The sequence below is a fragment of the Galeopterus variegatus genome, unplaced genomic scaffold (assembly GCF_000696425.1).
Source record: "Galeopterus variegatus unplaced genomic scaffold, G_variegatus-3.0.2 Scaffold4192, whole genome shotgun sequence".
NCBI classification, from domain to species: Eukaryota; Metazoa; Chordata; class Mammalia; order Dermoptera; family Cynocephalidae; genus Galeopterus; species Galeopterus variegatus.
Window position 1 is genome coordinate 224955 of NW_007730303.1, and position 19444 is coordinate 244398.

Here is a 19444-nt window from a genome sequence, read left to right on the forward strand (position 1 = left end):
AATCAGCCAGTCACAAAAGGACAGATAGTGCATGATTCCACTCATGTGAGGTCCCTAGAATAGTCAAATTCATAGGGACAGAAAGTAGAAGAGTGGCTTTCAGGAGGTAGATGAGGCAGTAATGAGGAATTAATTTTTAATGGGTGCAGAGAGTCAGATTTGCAAGAGGAAAGAGTTCTGGGGAGGGGTTTTGGTGGTGGTTGCACAGCATTATGAAAGTATTTAATACCACTGAACTGCACACTTAGAAATGATTAAGATGCTGAATTTTATATGTATTTTACCACAATTGAAAAAAGTAAGACAACCCATAAGAGAAAATGATCAAATCCACTTTGCATTGAAAATCTCTCTCTATGTGCCTCATTCCCCCATTAGGCTGTGAGTCCTTCAAGGACAGGGACTCCTGTGCTCCCTTCACTGCTGCCCCAGCACCTAACTCAGTACCCCAACAGGTTACACTCTCACTAAATGTTTGCTGGCACGATGACCCTGATGGCACCCACGTGAGCAGACACGCAGTTCACAGCGTGCTTTCACACGCACAATTGTGTTTGGTTGCCCTCACAGTCCTCGAGGCTGGTGGCCTTACCCCATTCCTCAGGAGAGACCCACACTCCAGCCACCTAGGAGCAGAGCTGGGGTGCTCCATCCTGCATGCCAAGGGCCAGAGGGCACGTGTGTCAGACTCCAGGGGTCTCAGACTCAGCTAGAGCCCACCTGACTACAAAATGCAGTGGACAGTCCTTTAGAACATCTTTATTACACACCATAACTTTCCGAGAGATGGAAATTGTACGTAAGACAGGGGATAGTAATAACATGCTCCATTTTTTTCCGAGGGCCCATTATGTGACAGCACTGTGCCGAGCCCATGAAAACCTTTATTTACCTCAGTTAGTAATTCCCAGCCTGACAAAGCATATACCAGGATTCCTCTTGTACAGAAACAAACAGGGACCTAGCGGTTATGCATTTCCTCCAAGGTGACACCATGAGAATGTGGTAGCACCAAGTGTCACCCGGGCCACATGCCAAAACCTCAGGCCACTCCATTTCTACCTTTTCTACAGGTACAGAGATGATCGATATTGCTAACTTTCAGCTTTAGGCAAGTTACTTAAATGAGGATCAGCCTCCTCATCTGTAAAATGGGGGTGATACTAGTGCACCCCTCAGAAGGCCATCCTGAGTGCTAAAGGACATAATTGTATCATGCTTAGTGATGTGTGTCTCGCTGTCACTATGAAATCCATTTTAGCCATTATGATGCGATAGTGACACTGACCAGACTCAAAGGACACTAGGATTATCCAGCGAAATTTGCACTGGTCTCATGTTTAGGATGCTGCTTTCAAAGGCACTGTCCATTTATATAATAACCTGTTGTCGACGTGTTATCCTGGGGGTAAAACGGCTCTCCTTGTAGAACAGTGAGTTTCACTTGAAGGCAGCAATTTCTGCAATGTCTCACGTCTCTCCTCTGGCCTTGGCTGTTGGAAACTCACCCTTAAGATGGGATCATCGTTGCCAATGCCACCTTTAGCCCAGGAATATTTCCTCAATGATTTCTCTAGCTCATTTGTTGCTTTTTTTTTTCTTTAATCACCGTTTTACCAGTTTTTAACTGTGTTGTTAATTATAAGCTACCTCCAATTTGATTGGGTATAAATTATAAGACAATATTTATTATAATTTAGTGTCAAAGATGTTTTATTAAATTGTACAAAAACCAATCCTTCCTGTAATAGCCTGCATGGTGAACAGACTGTGGTATTGCTCAGTTTTCCAGATAAACCAGTCTGCAAAAATTGCTAACAAGTAGGTGAAACAGATTAACATTGTGATGTTATCTAGATATGTTTTAATACTAAGGAAACTTTTATTTATTTATTTATTTTATTGGTTATGAATATTCATGAGGTATAAAGCTGACCATCACCACTTGTGCCCAAGATGTGATAGCCAGATCAATACTGACAGCATGCATATTATCACAAATTGTAATTATTCTTCAAGTCCCCTACCCAATTAATCCCTGACCTCCCTCCCCCCTCCCTCCACCCACCCCACTCCCTAGGTGTGTTCTCTCCCTCTGCAAGTCCAACGCACCACTGTGGCCTTTCTTTCCTTCCATCTTTCTCTCTTAGCTCCCACTTATGAGTGAGCACATGCAGTATTTTTCCCTCTGTGCTTGGCTTATTTCACTTAAGTTCCTCCAAGCTCACCCATGCTGTTGTGAATGGCAGAATTTCATTCTTTTTCATGATAGAGTAGTATTCCATTTTGTATATATGCCACATTTTCCTTATCCAGTTGTCCAAATGGACATTTGGTACAACCACTATGTAAAACAGTATGGAAGTCTCTGAGACAACTAGAGATACATCTACCACACGATCCAGCAATCCCACTGCTGGGTATATACCCAAAGGAATGGAGGTCGTCATGTTGAAGGGACACCTGCACTCGCATGTTCATCGCAGCTCTGTTTACAATAGCCAAGATAAAGAAACTTTTAAACACACTAAAATGCTGCTTGGCAAGGGAACCAGCATCATAGAAATAAGTGAAAAATAAAAAATACTGAGGAGTTGGCGAGAAAGAGGAGAAATTTGTATCTGACTGTAGGCAGTGGATGAGATAGTTCTTTGTCTCCTATCTAACAGTGGTCTGCAGAAAACTTTTGAATAATGCTCATGCAACTTGTTTTACTTGTCAAAGAAGCCTCAGATACAAACATCAAAGTGCTGATTGCTGCTCCTGCTGACAAGAAACAGCACCGAGGGGCACTCACGCCCTCGCCTGGTTGCCATGTAAACATTCCGGTGACTTCACATGGAGAGAGCTTTCAGGTTCTTTCACCCAGGGTGGAAGGTTGGGAGCCTGACTCATTCCGAGAGTAGCTACAGACATAAAGTGTGGCCATTTTTCTTTTATGTAGCCAAACACATCCTTATCATTAAAAGACCTTTGAAATGTAGTAAAATGGCTTTGAAACGTCAGTGGAATATGATCAGACTGTCTGAAGAAGGTATGTTCTGATTTTGCACCCCAGATGTAACCCTTACCTAAACATAAAATAATGTGTTCATTCAGTTCACACTCAGTGAGTGTCCTCAGTCGACTAGGCACCGTGTGAGTCACTGGGGGCAAGGAGGGAAGCTGATATCCTCTAAAGACCTGGGCCAGTTTCACGAGATGACTCATGAGCAAATAATTACAGGGCAGTGTAATAAGGACATATGGATACGCCTGTGGGGGGACACTGTTGTGGGTTGAATTGTGTTCCCCAAAAAAGATGTGTTCAAGGTCTAAGCCCTGATACCTGTGAACGTGACCTTATTTGGAAATTGAACCTTTGCAGATGTGATCAAGTTAAAATGAGTCACACTGGATTAAGGTGGGCCCTAAATCCAATGACTGGTGTCCTTCTAAGGAGAAAGAGATTTGGAGGCACGTCCACACAGGGGAGATGGTCATGTGAAGACAGAGGCAGGGATCGGAGTAAGACAGCCACAGCCAAGGAATGCCAAGGATTGGCAGCCACCCCCAGATGCTGGGAGGGGCTGGAGGGATTCTTTGCAGCATGACTTTGCCCACACCTTGGTTTCAAACTTCTGGCCTCCAGAACTGTGAGAGAATAGTCTCCTGTTGTTTTAAGCCACTCAGTCTGTGGTAATTTGCTATGGCAGCCCTCGGACATGAATACAGCCACCAATCCAGCTTAGGGGGTGTGTGGGGTAGGAGCAGACCAGGAGGCCCTGCTAAGGGGAGGTGATCTTGAGCTGAGTTAGGAGTTAGCCCAGTGTGAAAGCTGGGAAGGCAGCACTCATGGTCAAAGCTGCAGAGACGTTCAACCGGCCACCTCTGGGAAGTGGAAGTGGGCTTGTTTTAAGGATTCCTATTCCCAACACATGTGCTCAGGTTTTTATGTATTTCCCAGGTCCTGTTTGGGGGGAGAAATGTGTCCCTTACATTAGAGTTTTAAGGGAGCTTATGGCCCCCACAAAGTCACAAACTGGCGATGTCAAGGGGATTTGGCAGAACCTACCAGGAGACAAAGCTGGTGGGGGCAGTCACCAGCTTGATTGTGACCTTGCCAAGACCAGGCAGTAGAGGAAGATTAAACTGATGCCATGGGGAAGAGCCTATTGCACCTGATAAAACTGGCCTTGGCCTTCAGGTGGGCTTTGGAGGTGCGGGGGAGGGAGGAGACGTATGGCGGTCCTCCATTTCTATCACGGGTGATGGGAGGACGTGGCCACTTGCAGAGGTGATGGACACAAGAGGAGGAGGAAGGGGGGCTTCAGGAGAGGTGGTTGGCTCCCTTTTGAAAGATCCATTCGGGATGACTCAGAGGCAGCTGGCCGTGAGGGCTGGTGCTCGCGGAGCAGATCTGGGCCCTTCTTGGGCCAGACCGATCCACACGGGTTTGGTAAGAGGGCACGAGGGAGGGCAGAGGGGGCAAGAACAGAGCTGACAAAGGTGAGACGCAGTGGCCAAGAGGTAGAAGGACTGAGGCCACATTGTTCCAGAAATCAAAGCGGGGAGGAATCTCCAGAGGAACTGGGTGGTCAGTTGGTCCGGAGCGTCGGATCTCACACAGATGATTCTCTCTCAGTAACATCTGTTTCAAAATATAAAAAGGTATTGTTAAAGGCCTGTGAAGACTCAGAGTAAACCTTGACTCCTGTAAGACCAGAAACGAGGGAAGGCATTTAAAACGCAGGAGGTGGGGGTGTGAGCGCCTGCCTCTGCCTCTGCGGGGAGCGCCGTGGATAGGGGACAGGGAGGCTCGCCACCCAAGCCAGCGGCCCGCCCGTCATGTGCGCATCACATTGATGGGTTGATTTGTTACGCAGCACGTGCTGGTGCCTGGCTGCTACTTTTGAAGGGACAGCTCAAGCAGTCCTGGGCAACAGGCGGGACTGTGTGCGATTCTCTAGCCGTGTCCTGGACTTCACCTGATAGGCTACCTGCTACTCCCCAAATGTGCTGCGTTGTCCTCCTTTCCACTTGACCTGAAACCACTTCCACCTTTCCCTTTGACCTCTGTGTGGGCTGTGCCTCCTTCTCTCCACCTCCTTCTACTTTTGCCTAAATCCCTCCCACCTGAAAAGGCCATGTCAAGTGTCCCCTCCCTCCCTCCAACTTTTCCTGGTTCCCTCAGCTGACAGGGCTTTTCTGTGGCTTATTGGGGCCAGGGATCAAACTGTGACTTCCTCCTGGGGTCTCTGGGAGGAGAGAGCATATCTCCTGCCATTGTCTCTCGGCCCAGGGCCCTGCACAGCTTGGGAGCTGCATAAGTTCCTGCCCAGTTGCATGCCATTGTGGAAGTGCACACCTCCTCCAGGGAGGATACCTGGATTCCAGAGGGCCTGGCTCAGGGCCTCACAGTGCTCGGTTAGTCTCACTCCTGATGGTTGTGGCCACTGGGAAGGACTCAAAGTGAGAAGTAGTTTTGGAGGTGTGGCTCAGGCTGATCGAGGCTGGTGCAAATAGAATCCTTCCCATCATCTTAGGAAAGCACTTGGTACATGCTGGTGAGTGACACACGCCCTGGGCCACAGAGGACCAGCATGCGAGGCACAGACACAACTGATTCCTCAACCAGCAGTGACAATGGGTGGTTTGTTGGGCTGGTTTTTAATTAGTCTTGAAATAAAAGTCAGCATGCTGGCTTTCATGATGGTTTTATTCTAGCTGAAGCCGTTGGTGAGAAACTTCATTGAGATCCCCATGTCCACAAATTAGGTGTGGTGTTTCTAAAAGTTAAGGGTGGTGTTTGAATCAAAGCATCATGGTTCCCTTCTGGGACTTCAGACTCACCCTCTGTAAAGGAGTTGTTCATCTATGACCAACAAGTGATCCTGGACTTGGCCTACACTGAATGCCCTGGACGGCGTGCTATAGCACAGATGGCCGCACCCCAGAGTTGCTCACGTGGTATGTCTGCGGGTCCATAGGTGGCACCCGAGGACGTGCATTTCTAACAAGTTTCTGGTTGCTGCTGCTGCTGGCTCCGGGGCCGTACTCTGCAAGGCCCTCCTGGCCCTGAGGCACGGATTGAGGATGTGTGGGAGTGCAGGGGTGGCTTCGGGAAAGTACTCATAAGAGATTGAGGGAGGCCTGATGGGCCAGGGAGAAGGGCCCAGGAAAGATGTCATCTTAGGTCAAGTCTGGCCTTTGCCTTCTGCCCTGGAGCATGAACAAGAGTTGTCCTGGCCTTTTATATTCCAAAAAGTCACTACTGGCTGTAGTCCAGTAGGAAGGACCATTCTCAGAGAAGAGTGGAGCTAGGAGCCGTTGATAGCTACCCATTGCCTGACAGCTGGGGGATGGAGCAGCTCCCAGGAAAGGGAAACTGGGCAGGACACAAGCAGTGTTGATTCCAAGTTCTAATTTCATAAATAGGGAAACTGGGATCAAAGAGGTTAATTATGCAAAACCACCCAACTAGAATTGAGCCGGGCTGCTGCCCTCCAGAGACAAACCCTGTCTAGCGTGTGTCCTGCGGTTGCTCGGGCCTTGTCACCTCTGCCAGTTCCTTTTAACCAGGGCAACTTCTTGATGCGATTTCAACTTTACAGTTTTCATAGATTCGCACACTTTTTTTTAATGTTGCAGTCACATGGTTCAAAGGCTTTTGATTCTTTTCTTTTGATAAACACTGCATTGGAAGGACTGTCCCACATTGATATGTAGACTTTATGTTTATTATTTTAAAGATGCTACATTCCATCCAATATACCTCAGTTTCCCCAGCTAGTCTGTTGTGGGTGGCATAGTGGTTCCCCCAAAGATGTCCATGTCCATATCCCTGGAACCTATGAATATGTATGTTACCTTACATTGCAAAAGGGACTTTGCAGGTGTGATGAAGTTAATAACCTTGAGATGAGGACATTATCCTCAATTATGTAGCTGGGCTCAATCTAATCCAAAGGTCTTTTAAAGAGGGAGGCAGGAGGATCAGAGTCAGAAAAGGAGATGTGATGACAGACCACAGATTGGAGTGATGTGGGGTTTGTGAGCCAAGCCGTGCAGGTGGCTGCTAGAAGCTGGAAAAGGCCCGAAAAAGTGCTCTTCCCTTGAGACTTCAGAAAGGAACATAGTCCTGCCAATACCTTGACTTGAGCTCAGCGAGACCATGTTGGACTTCTGACTTCCAGAACTGCAGGTGAATACATTTGTGGTGTTTAAGCTCCGTGTGTGGTCATTTGTTACAGCAGCCACAGGAAACTCATACACAGCCTCTGCTTGTCTGGTCATAGCTGTTCTCTCTCCTCCCTGCTAGAGATGAGACACCTCCCAGTAGCTAGTGTTGATCCAGTAGCGAGTGTTTATTGGATGGTGTTATGTTCTGAGCATTGATTGTTCTAAGTTCTAGCTAGTTAAGTCCCTTGATCTTTTTCAGTAAGCCTATGAACAGGCACCGTCATCATCTCCATTTCACTGTGAGGAATCAAGGCACGCTGAGTAACTTGCACAAAAGCCACGCATGTAGCCAGTGGTGGGATTCAGGGCCCTGGGCCTCTGTGGTCTGATTCCAGGGGCTTCCTGACTGTTGACGCCACAGTGCTAGTGACCACCTGGGCCACAAAGAGGAATGCCTTGCTCCTGCTCATTAACAGTTGTAACTGGTGCCATTTATCAAACTCCACACCTGCCCAAGTGCTTGGCATATGGTAACCTCAGTGCATGGAGGGCAAGGCTGCACATTTGCAGGAGGTGTTGTCTGCATTTTATGGATGAAAAAACTCAGGGAGTGTCCGCAGCTCGTCCATTGCCTGGGACCAAGCTGGACTCAGACTCAGACCTGTCCAGCCCCAAAGCCTGCACTGACTGCAAAGTTCTTAATCACAAATGATTCCACACGACCAGAGCCAGGTGGCTTCTTTCTTCATCAGACTGATCATTAGTTCATCTCGATACGTCAGTGCTGCCCAGGAATCCATGAGGCCTTTCACTTCATGAAAGGTAATCTGTGCACATGGTCTCGGGTGACTGTCTCTGTCACTCAATAGCAGTCATAAATCGAGGCATAGCCACAGCTCTGGGTTAGAGCTGATGGAGTCTCTTTGTCACCTAAGGACAAGATGAGACATAGCCAGCCTTTGGATGGGTCGGGGGTGGCCCTTGAAATCCCCTCAAGCAGTGCCCCAACCTCTTTGAAAATCTGTCAAACTTGGAGAAACTGTAGCATATCATTTTCTCCATAAGATGCTTTAAATTTTACCTAGAATTTTTCATAAGCCCTTCTGATGAGTTGCTAAAGACAGGACTGTAATTTAGAGAACTACTCTCTTAAATCTCTTCGTTCTCATCACCAGAACTAGCAGTTGGGAACCATTCATTATAGGCTTTGGAAAATCACTTTTCCTAGACTATCTTCATTGTGGAGGCAAAATTGTTACTCTGGGCTTGCTTACTGGCTGCCACTCTCAAGCTGTCTTACTGTGTTTGATTCACATTCCTGCATTAGTGACATGACAGAGGTCACTGCTGGAGACCCAAGAGACTGCAGCATACAGGTTGTCTCAGTCTGCCAAAGGCCCCAGGCCAACTTGGTAGTGCTACTTGCTTGCATCTGAGGGTGATTTCTCCTCAAGCGTGCTTCTACCGGGACCCCAGGAGGTATGCAAGGTAGGTATGGTGGATGAGGAAATTCAGGCTGGAGGTGGTCTGCAGACTTGTCTATCTTTATCAAGCAAGTGAATTCTCCAGTGCTGGGTCCACTGCTTTGTGCACTTGGACCTGAAGATATTCTTAGCTGTCCTCATGTAAATGCTCATGGAGAGGAACATAGGATTTCACACACAGTGTTCACAATATTATCACAAATTATCCTCAGATATTCTAAAACAGTTTTAATATCCATGTCTGAGCCATCCATTGCTCTCCAGCAATGGTTGCATTAAGAGGTTGGGTGAAAGTCGGTTTTGTATTTCAGCCTGTCAATGCTGGTGGTGTTGGGAAATCTATGCATGTGACTGTTCTGCTGGGTGTAAACTCAGGACACTGGTGAATGTTGATAGGGCTAAACTTGTTCAATTATTACTCAGTCTAAAGAGCATAAACAACTGTGTGGAAGAAGGAATCCTGCAGCCTAAGAAACTAAATAATAATGAACTCAGAGCGTCTAACTGGAGGGTGTGGAATAAGCAAGAGAAATGGACAGGGTTTTATTGTGGGTGGGGATATAGTGAATTCACTATTGGCTGGTACGTAAGTAGGTGACATTAAATTTTATAGTAGAGTTACATATTCCATTTTATCCTTTCATATACTAAAAAGTAGCAATATTATCTCTTTTTGCCTAGGATTACGGGACAACCACTGCGGTACCAATGATCAAATTTCTCTTAAAAATCTGCAGTCTCATGTTACAGAGAGGAAATCTGACTTCACCGAGGTAACATATATTTCTATCTTCTAGAGGAGGCAGCAAAATGTTTGCAACGGTAAAACATAATCACTGGCCTACTCGTAATGTGATTGTATTTTATTTTGTTTAGACAAAAAATGAATTAATGCAGCAGAAAATCTAACCACTAATGACTAAGACTTTTTACGTGAAAGTATGCATGATATATCTAGTTATTCTTTTATAATCTTCACCAACAATTGCAAGTTTGCAGTATTATAGGATAATAAGGTGATTGATCTCAATTTTAAACCAAAATTAATGTGCTGGGGTGGAGAGATTATGCCATATGTGTTTTGAAGTTGGGGGAGAGGTATTTTGAAATCTCAAACAAGCTAGTATAGGTTGTAATAACTGCAAAAAGTGTCGGTGGTCTGAAATAGGGAAGAAAATTAGAGTTCATATTTATAAAATGAAATGTTGCAGATTCTAGGGGACAAAGAATTCAGTACATAATGGTTAAAATGCTGACTTATCACATCTCACGCTGTCTAATTGACTGACTCATTAAATTCTTCCTCTAGCCTCTGGAGGTAGGTAACGTTATACCTATTTTGCAGATGAAAAAACTAAAGCTTCAGCAGGTGACTTGCCCCAAGTCGCACAGCTTGTAAGCTGTCTAGCTCCTGAGTTTCTGTTTTTAATTTGCTCTAAAGAACTGTCGTAGAAGAAGGCTCATTCCAGTTAACAGACCTCACAGTATGGCCTTTTTCACCTTAAAAAATTGTCTAAGGTGTTACAGTTTACAAGTCATCTGCTGTCTGTCACAAATGGATATTCAGCCACCAACTTTTGTAATTCTAAGAGAGGGTGAAATTATAACAATTGATCTTTCATAATGGATTAAAGTACAAAGGCATCTGTTAAAAATATTTTTCTCCCAAGTGCTTGTCTTAGGTATTACTTTGATTTAGTTCTTCATTTAATAAAGCTTAACATTTCCTTCAGAGAACCACCCCCAGGCCCAAAGTCCCACAAAATGAAGAAAGGATGCGATTTTGGGTCCTGAAATTCACTCACTAGTATCTAAAGCCCTTTCTATGTGGAAGCACCAAGCTCACTGGTGCAAGAGGTAAAGAAACGTGGCTAAAATTAATTCGTTCCCTGGGAGCAGAACCCCAGCAGAAGCCCCAGTTGCAGGAGGAAAGATAGTAGGAGAGGCAGTGGACCAGTCAGAGCCCCCCAGGAGGAGATGCCGTTCAGGACAGATGCTGCCGAGGTCGAGTGCTCCGTCCTTTTAAGGAAGATGCCAACTGGGCCGACCCCATGGCGCACTCGGGAGAGTGCGGCGCTGGGAGCGCAGTGACGCTCCCGCCGCGGGTTCGGATCCTATATAGGAATGGCCGGTGCACTCACTGGCTGAGCGCAGTGCGGGTGACACCACACCAAGGGTCGTGATCCCCTTACCGGTCACGAAAAAGACAAAAAAAAAAAAGAAAGAAAGAAAGAAAGATGCCAACTGGCGATCTTTCCCACCTGTTTTTCACATTGAGCTGGTGAATCTCTGCATTTGCCTGTCAATGTCAACATTAATCAGGGTTTGGTCATTAATGATGATGTAGATCTTCAGAGCCAGGTGACTGGATCCCTGTAACACACACACGCACTCACACATGCACACTCGTCCTCGGTCATTATCTGTGGTGGAGTTAAACAAGTCTCTAAACATCTGCTCTGGAATGATCTGCATCATCTGATTTGGTCAGTAGCGTGACTTTCGGATTTCCCTCCCAACCTTGAGCTTTCAGAGCTTGCTCCTGGGTGTGTGTTGTAGGCTGCTGTAAGAGGATGAAACACGCCAGTGGACACCCTGCCTTTGTGACTGCCGTAAATCTCTGCCTCTCCTCCAGAGCCTGCACAAGATTGATCATTTGCCTTCCCAAAGGCGTCAAAGCTGTAGCGATGATATGAAGGCACCTCTTCTGCCAAGTGATTATTTAAAAGGAGTGAAATATGGTACAGAGTTCTCTTCTTAAAAAAAAAAAAGTTTAAATTTTCCTGATAATAAAAGTAATGGCAAACCCATGTAGAAACTTAGGAAAATGCAGAAACATATAAATAAGAAAATATTTATATATACAGTTCCCTTATTTCTCCCATGCACTTTTAAATATAAGACTGTGATGCATGTCAACTTTTATAGCTCTCTCATTTCACAATATTCCAATGAAAGCAATTTCCCATGTCATTTAAATTATTTGCAATTTTTATTTTCAATTTCTGCACAATATAAGATGCAGTTGTGCATGATTTACTTACCCACTCCCCCTTTTAAAAAACATTGATTCTCAGTGGTTGTCAAGGGCTTGGGGGAGGAGAGAGTGGGCAGTTACTGTTTACATGTTATAGAGTTTCAATTTTATAAAATGAAAAGAATTGTGGAGATGGATGATGGTCACAGTTGCACAACATTAAGAATGTACTTAACACCACTGAACTGTACACTTAAACATGTGTAAGTTGTTAAATTTTATGTGTATTTTACCACAATAAAAAAAATTTGGGAAAAAATTGATTCTTGCTGGCTTTTCACTGTTAGATATTACACTGCATTGAATCCTTTGGTTTTTAGTAACTTCATAGAAAGACAAAAGTTTCACCATGGACAGTGAGAAAAGATCAGGTTTTTCCATTTGTCTTAAATCTGTCTTAACCTGTTGCTACATACCAGAGTGAACTCATACATTTGAAGATGCTCTTACTTTTGACATGAAATGCCACTGGGTTGACAGATTACCTAGTGAGGAAGATTCTAGATCAACTAAATGGCGGTAGGCGTGTTTGCAGTGAATGTGGAGGTGTCTGTAGAGTCTGGGGAGATGTATCCAAAGAATCCATGTGGCAAATACAGTTGTGGATTGCAAAGCAGCAACAGGAAAGAAAAGAATTGTTTCGTGGAGAAAAATGTAGATTTCAAAGGTACAGGTCATGTTTGCAGTGAATGTGGAGGTGTCTGTAGAGTCTGGGGAGATGTATCCAAAGAATCCATGTAGCAAATACAGTTGTGGATTGCAAAGCAGCAACAGGAAAGAAAAGAATTGTCTCGTGGAGAAAAATGTAGATTTCAAAGGTACAGATCGGATTAGATGCTTATCCTTTGGAGAAATAAATTGCTGCAGGAATGGAAGCATCCTTACTGCACTGGCTTGGGATCTGATTTCTCTGATCATCCACTGCTCCTCTCTATCTTATTTCAGTTTGGGAAATAATGCCCTTCTTAGTCATATGCCTTAAGGCATAAATATAAAGTTAAAAACAGTCAATAAAAAACATGAAACTCTGAAAGCCGTTGCTAACTCTACAAAATCATGTTTGAAACATTTGAAAGAAATCGATATCTCAAAGCAAATGTAAAAAATCAGGAAATGGATGGTTTACTACCAAAACAAGACACAAAACCCAGCTGTTCACCTGACCTCTCCAACCTAGAACGTTTTACTTTAAATATAAGATGATTTTCTTCCTTTCAAACCTTACATCAGTTAATTTTATTTTAGATGAAAGAAATGTTTTTGCAAAGCCACGTTTAGTTAACCCAGTATAAAAGGCAGATGAAGTGTCACCCTGAAATAGCTTAATTTGGAAAAATATCTGATGTGAAAAATGTGATTACATTTTAAAGAAAATTTGCCCAGTTTTTAAAGTAGCAGGCTGACTTAGGAACATTAAATAACCTCTCCTTCTTATCTCTTACTTGGTTCCCCAGACCCAGTGATGTGTCAAAATCCTAATCCTTGGTACCTCAGAATGTGACTGTACTAGGAGATAGTCTTTAAAGACATGATTAAGGTTAAATGAGGTCATTAGGGTGGACCCTAATTCAATGTGACCAGTGTCCTTATAAAAAGAGATAAGTACACAAAGCACAGAGAGAAGACCATGTGAATACACAGGGAGAAGACAGCCATGTACAAGCCAAGCAGAGAGGCCTCAGGAGACAGGAACTCTGCTGAGATCTTGATCTCAGACTTCCAGCCTCCAGAATGGTGAGACAGTAAATTTCTATTTTTTAAATCACCCAGACTGCAGTACTTTGTTATGGCAGCTCTGGCAAACTAATATAGATTTTTAAGAGATTGAAATTGTCTTTAATTATTTAAATGGTTGCAATGAGAAAAATAGGATTTGATAAATAGAACTTCCCTTACAAGGGTATTAAGTATATTGAACAGCAAAAAGTCCAGTGTTTCTTTTTTAATTTCTCTCATTTTGTTGTTTAGGGCTTTTGTCAAAGCAGTGTCCAAACACTGGTAAAAACACACTAGTATTTAACCTAATAATCCCTGGTCTTGTAATTTGGTTACCGGCTTGACGTTACCTCTAGGCTGTTAACTCTATGAGACCAGGAGAGCCTCCCAGCACCCAGCACAGTGCCGGGCACACAGTAGGTGCTCAATAAGTATTTGTCAGATGAGTGAACAAATTGTTCCATGGTGATTATATGTTGTAACAGAATTTTCACCTAGAAAATTGCACTGATTTCACATTTACATCAACAAAATTTAAATGTGCTAGATATGTAATGAGTTATTTCTATTTATATAATTCAGGTAAACTCAAATGCATTCATTGTAAATTCCACTATAATACTGTATAACTTTGATATAAATATTCCCTCATTCCTCTGTACATTTGTTTATATCAGACATCCACTGATTTCTGCTGAATCATAGGAAAAGTAACACCCGAGAGCTCCCTAACAGGTTCGTGTTTTGAGAGGAGATTCATGTCCATCATCTTTTTGATCTTCATACCTTCCCTGTGAGGCAGAGAGGGCAAAACATTTTTCTTTGGAACTGGGCTTCCATTGGCATTTATGGCCCAGACACAGTGTCACCCTGACACACTGAGCAATTCCAGAGCTCCAGAAATAAGATCGAATTCATCACGTTCATTACTGCTGTTCCCTGGCCCTTTTGCATCTGATGGAGTCGAAGTCAGTCACACCTGCCAGGCCCCAGGTAATGGGATGGTGGCTCATTGTTTGTCCCACCCCTTCTCGGCCTCTAGGTCCTTCTGGAGAGACACCCTCGGCCTGCACCCCAGCCCAGCCCCAGGGCATCCCTTGCATGTGTGGCCTGGGCTCCGCTCCTCAGTCCAGGTGTGGAGCCAGGTGGGCATTGCCAATGTCGGGGTCTTTCCTGCCTTTGTTCCAGGCTGGATGACAGTGCTCATTCCTAGAATGCACCCCTTATTTACAGCAAGGAGCCTGAAGGGTGGGGTGTCTACTGGATGTTGGAGACTACAGTATCACCCGTTTTCTCCTTGTACTACAGCTGTGGATGCCAAGGCCCTGTCCAAGGTCCTGTAACCGGTCTGGAGCCCCAGGCTCAGGATGGCCCCAGGCAGCCTGAGTCCCGGCCCAGCACCCTTTCCACCAAATGTGCACACAAGAATCACCTGGGAGCTGATTAAAAATACAAATTCTGGGTCTTATCCCCATAGGTCCCGATTCAACCTAGGTCCAGGGAAGAAGGGATCCAGAAATCTGCATTTTTACCCACCCAACCCCCAGGTGATTTTTATGCAGGTAGTCACAGATTCAAATTTTGAGAAACACTGCACTATAAAATAAGACCAATACTGCTGTTTCCAAGGTGGATATTTTTTTTTTTTTTCTTCAAAGACCAGTGTCAAAGGAGCTCCTACTGGGTATGATTATGCACCTCGCATGGGGAACAATTATTATCGGAACTAAATTTAACTAAAATAGGAGGGACTGTGTAAGCCAAATAGGCACCAGGTGCACTTCAGTTTTCCTGTATGTAAACTGCAGTCACAAAAAATGCTATGAGGGTAGGGGAGGCGGGGGACTGTGCTGCAGAAGCATCGAGACTGTTGACTCCCGTTGTTTGCTGCCTGCTGGAATCGCACTGGAAGCTTTAAAAAACGTTGATGCCTGGTCCTCCACCACCCCCAGGGATTCTTTTTTTTTTTTTTTTCGTGACCGGCAACAGATCGCAACCCTCAGTGTCACGCCTGTACCGGACCGGGTAGAGCAACAGGATCGCAACCCTCGGTGTTGCTCCCGCACCTCGCTCAGCCAGTGAGTGGGAACGGTCTGTATGTGGGATCCGAACCCTCGGCGGGAGCGCCGCCGCACTTCCCAAGCGGCGCACTGTAGCAGTGCGCCACCGGGCCGGCCCACCCCCAGGGATTCTAATGTCATTGTTTAGGGATTGGGCATTGGGGCTTTCATGATGCACCTTGGCTGAGAACTGCTAGCAAGGAGGCCCTACCCATGGCAGGGCTTCAGGCAGGGCCCGACCCACATGGGAGACCCCCTTGATGGAGAACCACATGGTGTGAACTTGAAGCATGAGGCAGCAGTCAGGTTAAAAGAGAAGGTTGAATGTCCCCATTCATGACTCAGTGCTACTGGGTTTTTTTTGGGGGGGGGAATATATCCAGTGATATTTTGATTTTTTAAGAAACAAAGGGCATTTTTAATGACTCTACTATCCATTTCTTCTTTGCTCATCTCCTGTTGACGTTTTGAATTTGCAACTTCCCGCATATCTTTAAAAAAAATAACAACTTATAAGGTGATGGAGGTTGCCCTGAAAAAGAAACCAACCCTCCTCTCAGGACTGACAGTGGTGACACAGAGCCCCCAGGGTGCCAAGAGCACACATGCCGGTCCTCCTGCAGCCATGCAGACTTGCACATCAAATGTCCAGCCGGAAGAGCACGTGCAACAGCATTTGAGTAAATGAATATTAATTCTTCCCTGAAGAAGAGAAAATCGCCACTGTCCTTGCTCATCACATCCTGGGGAAAGCGTGCACCCTGCCCTCAACATATGCATGCCCTTCTCCTCCAAAAACTGTTCTTTGGAGAAGACCAGCAGCCTCACGACTCTGTCCGTGTTTCTCAAAGTGTGCTTCCTGGATCACCTACATCAGAATCACCAGGATGTCAGCTAAAATGCAGATGCTTGGGCTTTCCTCCTCCCCATGACCTAAGAATCAGAATCTCTGGAGCCCAAGGAACCTGCAATGGTAACTTCCGAGGTGATTCTCAGGCATGTTAGAGTTTGAGAACTGCTGCTTTAAGTGCTTGGCACCCCAATTATGCCTTCAGGCCCCCAAAGCAAGGATTTTTTGCAAGCAGTGGTAGGTCAGGAGTTAGTGGTATTATTTTGGATCCTGTGTAGTTCCAAGCAAGGCTTCATTTTAAGCACGTGTAACAATGAATGTGACAACAGGGGCTCAGCGCCCTGTGAGCATCCACACAGTGCTGGGACACAATCAGTCCTCCATGTCATTTTCTGCAGCTCTTTATACATAACCATAATAAAAACAAAATGAGGACAGAAGAGATTTGCCTTCCTGGTCACAACCTGGTTAAATGCTATATTGAAAACCACAGCACACAGTTTTGGATACAGTAGCGATTTACCATTAGGACCCACGATCTGCTGATCAGGAAGAATGAAATGCCTTAATTAAGTTAAAATACTGGACAAAAGCTCATGCTTGTGCAACTGGTCATTCAAACGCAGCAAAACTACATCTGTTTCGCGCCCCCCATCTCACTCCCGTTAAATGAAATCATCTGCTTGTCACAGTGTCAGTCTGGGCAAGCTTGGGCATTTGATTTCCATTGTTTTTCTTTCTGGACTTTGACTCCCTCATGCTAAGCTGGAGGGAGCAGCTGAATTAGAGTCTGAACCAGCACAGGTGGAGGACTGCCGGAGGGACCGGGAAGGGTGGGGCTGCCCATCGGCACATTTGCTGCTTGCATGAGGGAGTACTGACTCCTCTCCCACATACACCTGCGCCCCCAAGTCCCAGCCCACCTCCAGAATTCTCCACATTGAGGCTGTGAACCTGTATTTGGGGACTCCTGGGCCTGGTAGAGGTGATTATAGAAATTTGACAACCCTCATTGACATTAACTAAGAATAGATACCTAGCAGAGGAAACAATTTACCGGTCAGACTAATGTTTCCACAATGTGTAATTTTTCATACACAGATCTGGGGTTCTCGCCCTTATGAACGCTCAGAGATGGTGTCAGGTGTGGGGTAAAAAGCCTGGAATGAGAAAGTCTGAGTGTTGCCCCTGAAAGAGAGTTGGCTGCCTGTGTGACAAGGGACTGCTGGAGTAATTGGGGTCTTTTTCCATTTTCAGGAGACTCTGGCACTGCAGAGCACAAGAATGATTTCGTCCATAGTCATCTCGCAGCTGATCGATGAGAATAAATCAAAAGAAAGGGGGGCTGGGTTGCCCCTGCCCTGTGTGATCGCTCAGCCTCGGGCATATCCCACGAACCAATCCCTGGCTAAATGCAGTGGAGTCAACATCCACAGGGCGTTTGCCTTGCTGCCGGGCCCATTAGGAATCCCGACACTGTCACATGCACGAGGACCTGAGATGGAGCTGCCGCCCAAAGAGGAGAGCCCATGCAGTGGGCCCCACAAAGGGTTCGCATCCATCACCATCACTGCCAGGCGCGTGGGCCCCCCAGCCAGCACCCTGGTGTGGGGAACTGTTGGGGACCCTCTCTGTCCCAAGTGCAGGGCCAAGGATGCTACACTCTGGCCCCACAAAGGGTTCGCATCCATCACCATCACTGCCAGGCGCGTGGGCCCCCCAGCCAGCGCCCTGGTGTGGGGGACTGTTGGGGACCCACTGTGTCCCAAGTGCAGGGCCAAGGATGCTACACTCCGGGACACCCCAGCACTGGCTGGTAGTGCCCATGCACGTCGGCACCAAAGAACTTTTGCCAGCACAGAGCTCTCCAGAAATGCCTCGGTGGTAAGGCTGCAAATTCCTGGGGCCCACGCACGGCTGTGTGAGGGACAGGAGTGCTGGCTCACCCACATGGAGGACACGGAGGATAATTTTTCCCCAGACACCCCACCCTCGGGAAAGGGCCCGCTGCTGTTCACTTCCTGTGTCCACCTCAGGGTGTCTCGGCAGTGTCCAAATTCAATCTACTACTTAGACAAGTCTCTCTCTGTCCCCATTGAACAACCTCAAATTGCCAGCCCCCAAATGCACAGATCCGTCCTGTCCCTCAACCTCAACTGTCGTTCCCACAGACTAACAGCAGGTGGAGCCGGTGGTGTAGCCAACGGAGAACCAATGAGCGGAGGCCTGAAGCAAGAGCTCACCCAGGGAAACCAGGACCGCCTGGGCCGGCGCTGGAACCCAGGTTTACCAGAAAGACAGTTGAAGGAAAACCTACCATTGGGGCAGGTGCATTTGGGGACCAGTATGTGTCCTTGGAGTGGTTCTCCTCTGTTGGAAAACACAGAATTCACAGATGTGGGAACCAAGCAGGTCACTGTAAGCACAGGGAAAGAGGACCAGGCCACTCGTTGTCCTAGAGGCGGTCATGCCAACCAGCTGTCCATTCACATCCCTGGCTGGAGTTACACGGCAGGTGAGTGGTGCCCCTGTCACAGGAAGGTAGTCGGTGGGAATGCCTGCCATGGTGCAGATGAAGCGGGTGTCTCCTACAGAACTTCTTCCAGGAGGCATTTCTCAGTAGAGTTGCTTGGACTGCATTGCTTGGAGTTGAAAACTGAGAGCTCAGTGCTGATGTCTCATTGAATAGAGTTTGTAGATTATGAGAGACCTTCCCTCTAATTCTTGTTTCCAAAGGTAGTTCCAGAGTGTGTGTGGTGAGTAGGAAATGCTAGCCCACAAAGGAAGTTCATGTGGACTATGCCTAGCACGTTCCAAAACAGGGTGAGAAAAACACAGTGCTGACCCCCAGATGTTCTGTCTCTCTGTTGCCAAACATCTGCATATTTAGGAGTGTCCAGAATTCTGCACTTTTTATTTTTCAATCACATAGTTGGTATGTATGAGTTAGCCTCATAAATATCATAAGAACCTAGACCACGAAGCTCTGTAATGGAGTGTGCATGTGTGAGAGAGTGTGAGGGTGTGTGTAATTATAGGACATTTTCTTTTTATTTATGTATTTATTTTATTTTATTTTTTTCCTTTTTGTCATTTTTACTGACCGGTAACGGGATCGCAACCCTCGGTGTCGCGC

General features: G+C 45.9%; 1 protein-coding gene across 1 annotated transcript in view; it reads left to right on the plus strand.

Moving 5' to 3' along the window:
- The first annotated feature begins 3012 nt into the window (after window positions 1-3012).
- The window catches only part of LOC103602556 (chromosome unknown open reading frame, human C10orf90), an 88494-nt gene continuing 72062 nt past the window's right edge, over window positions 3013-19444 (plus strand). Inside the window, 4 exon segments of the mRNA XM_008586972.1 lie at window positions 3013-3034; window positions 9327-9418; window positions 17566-17885; window positions 18015-18823. Of these exon segments, the coding sequence (XP_008585194.1) occupies window positions 3013-3034; window positions 9327-9418; window positions 17566-17885; window positions 18015-18823 (1243 nt within the window).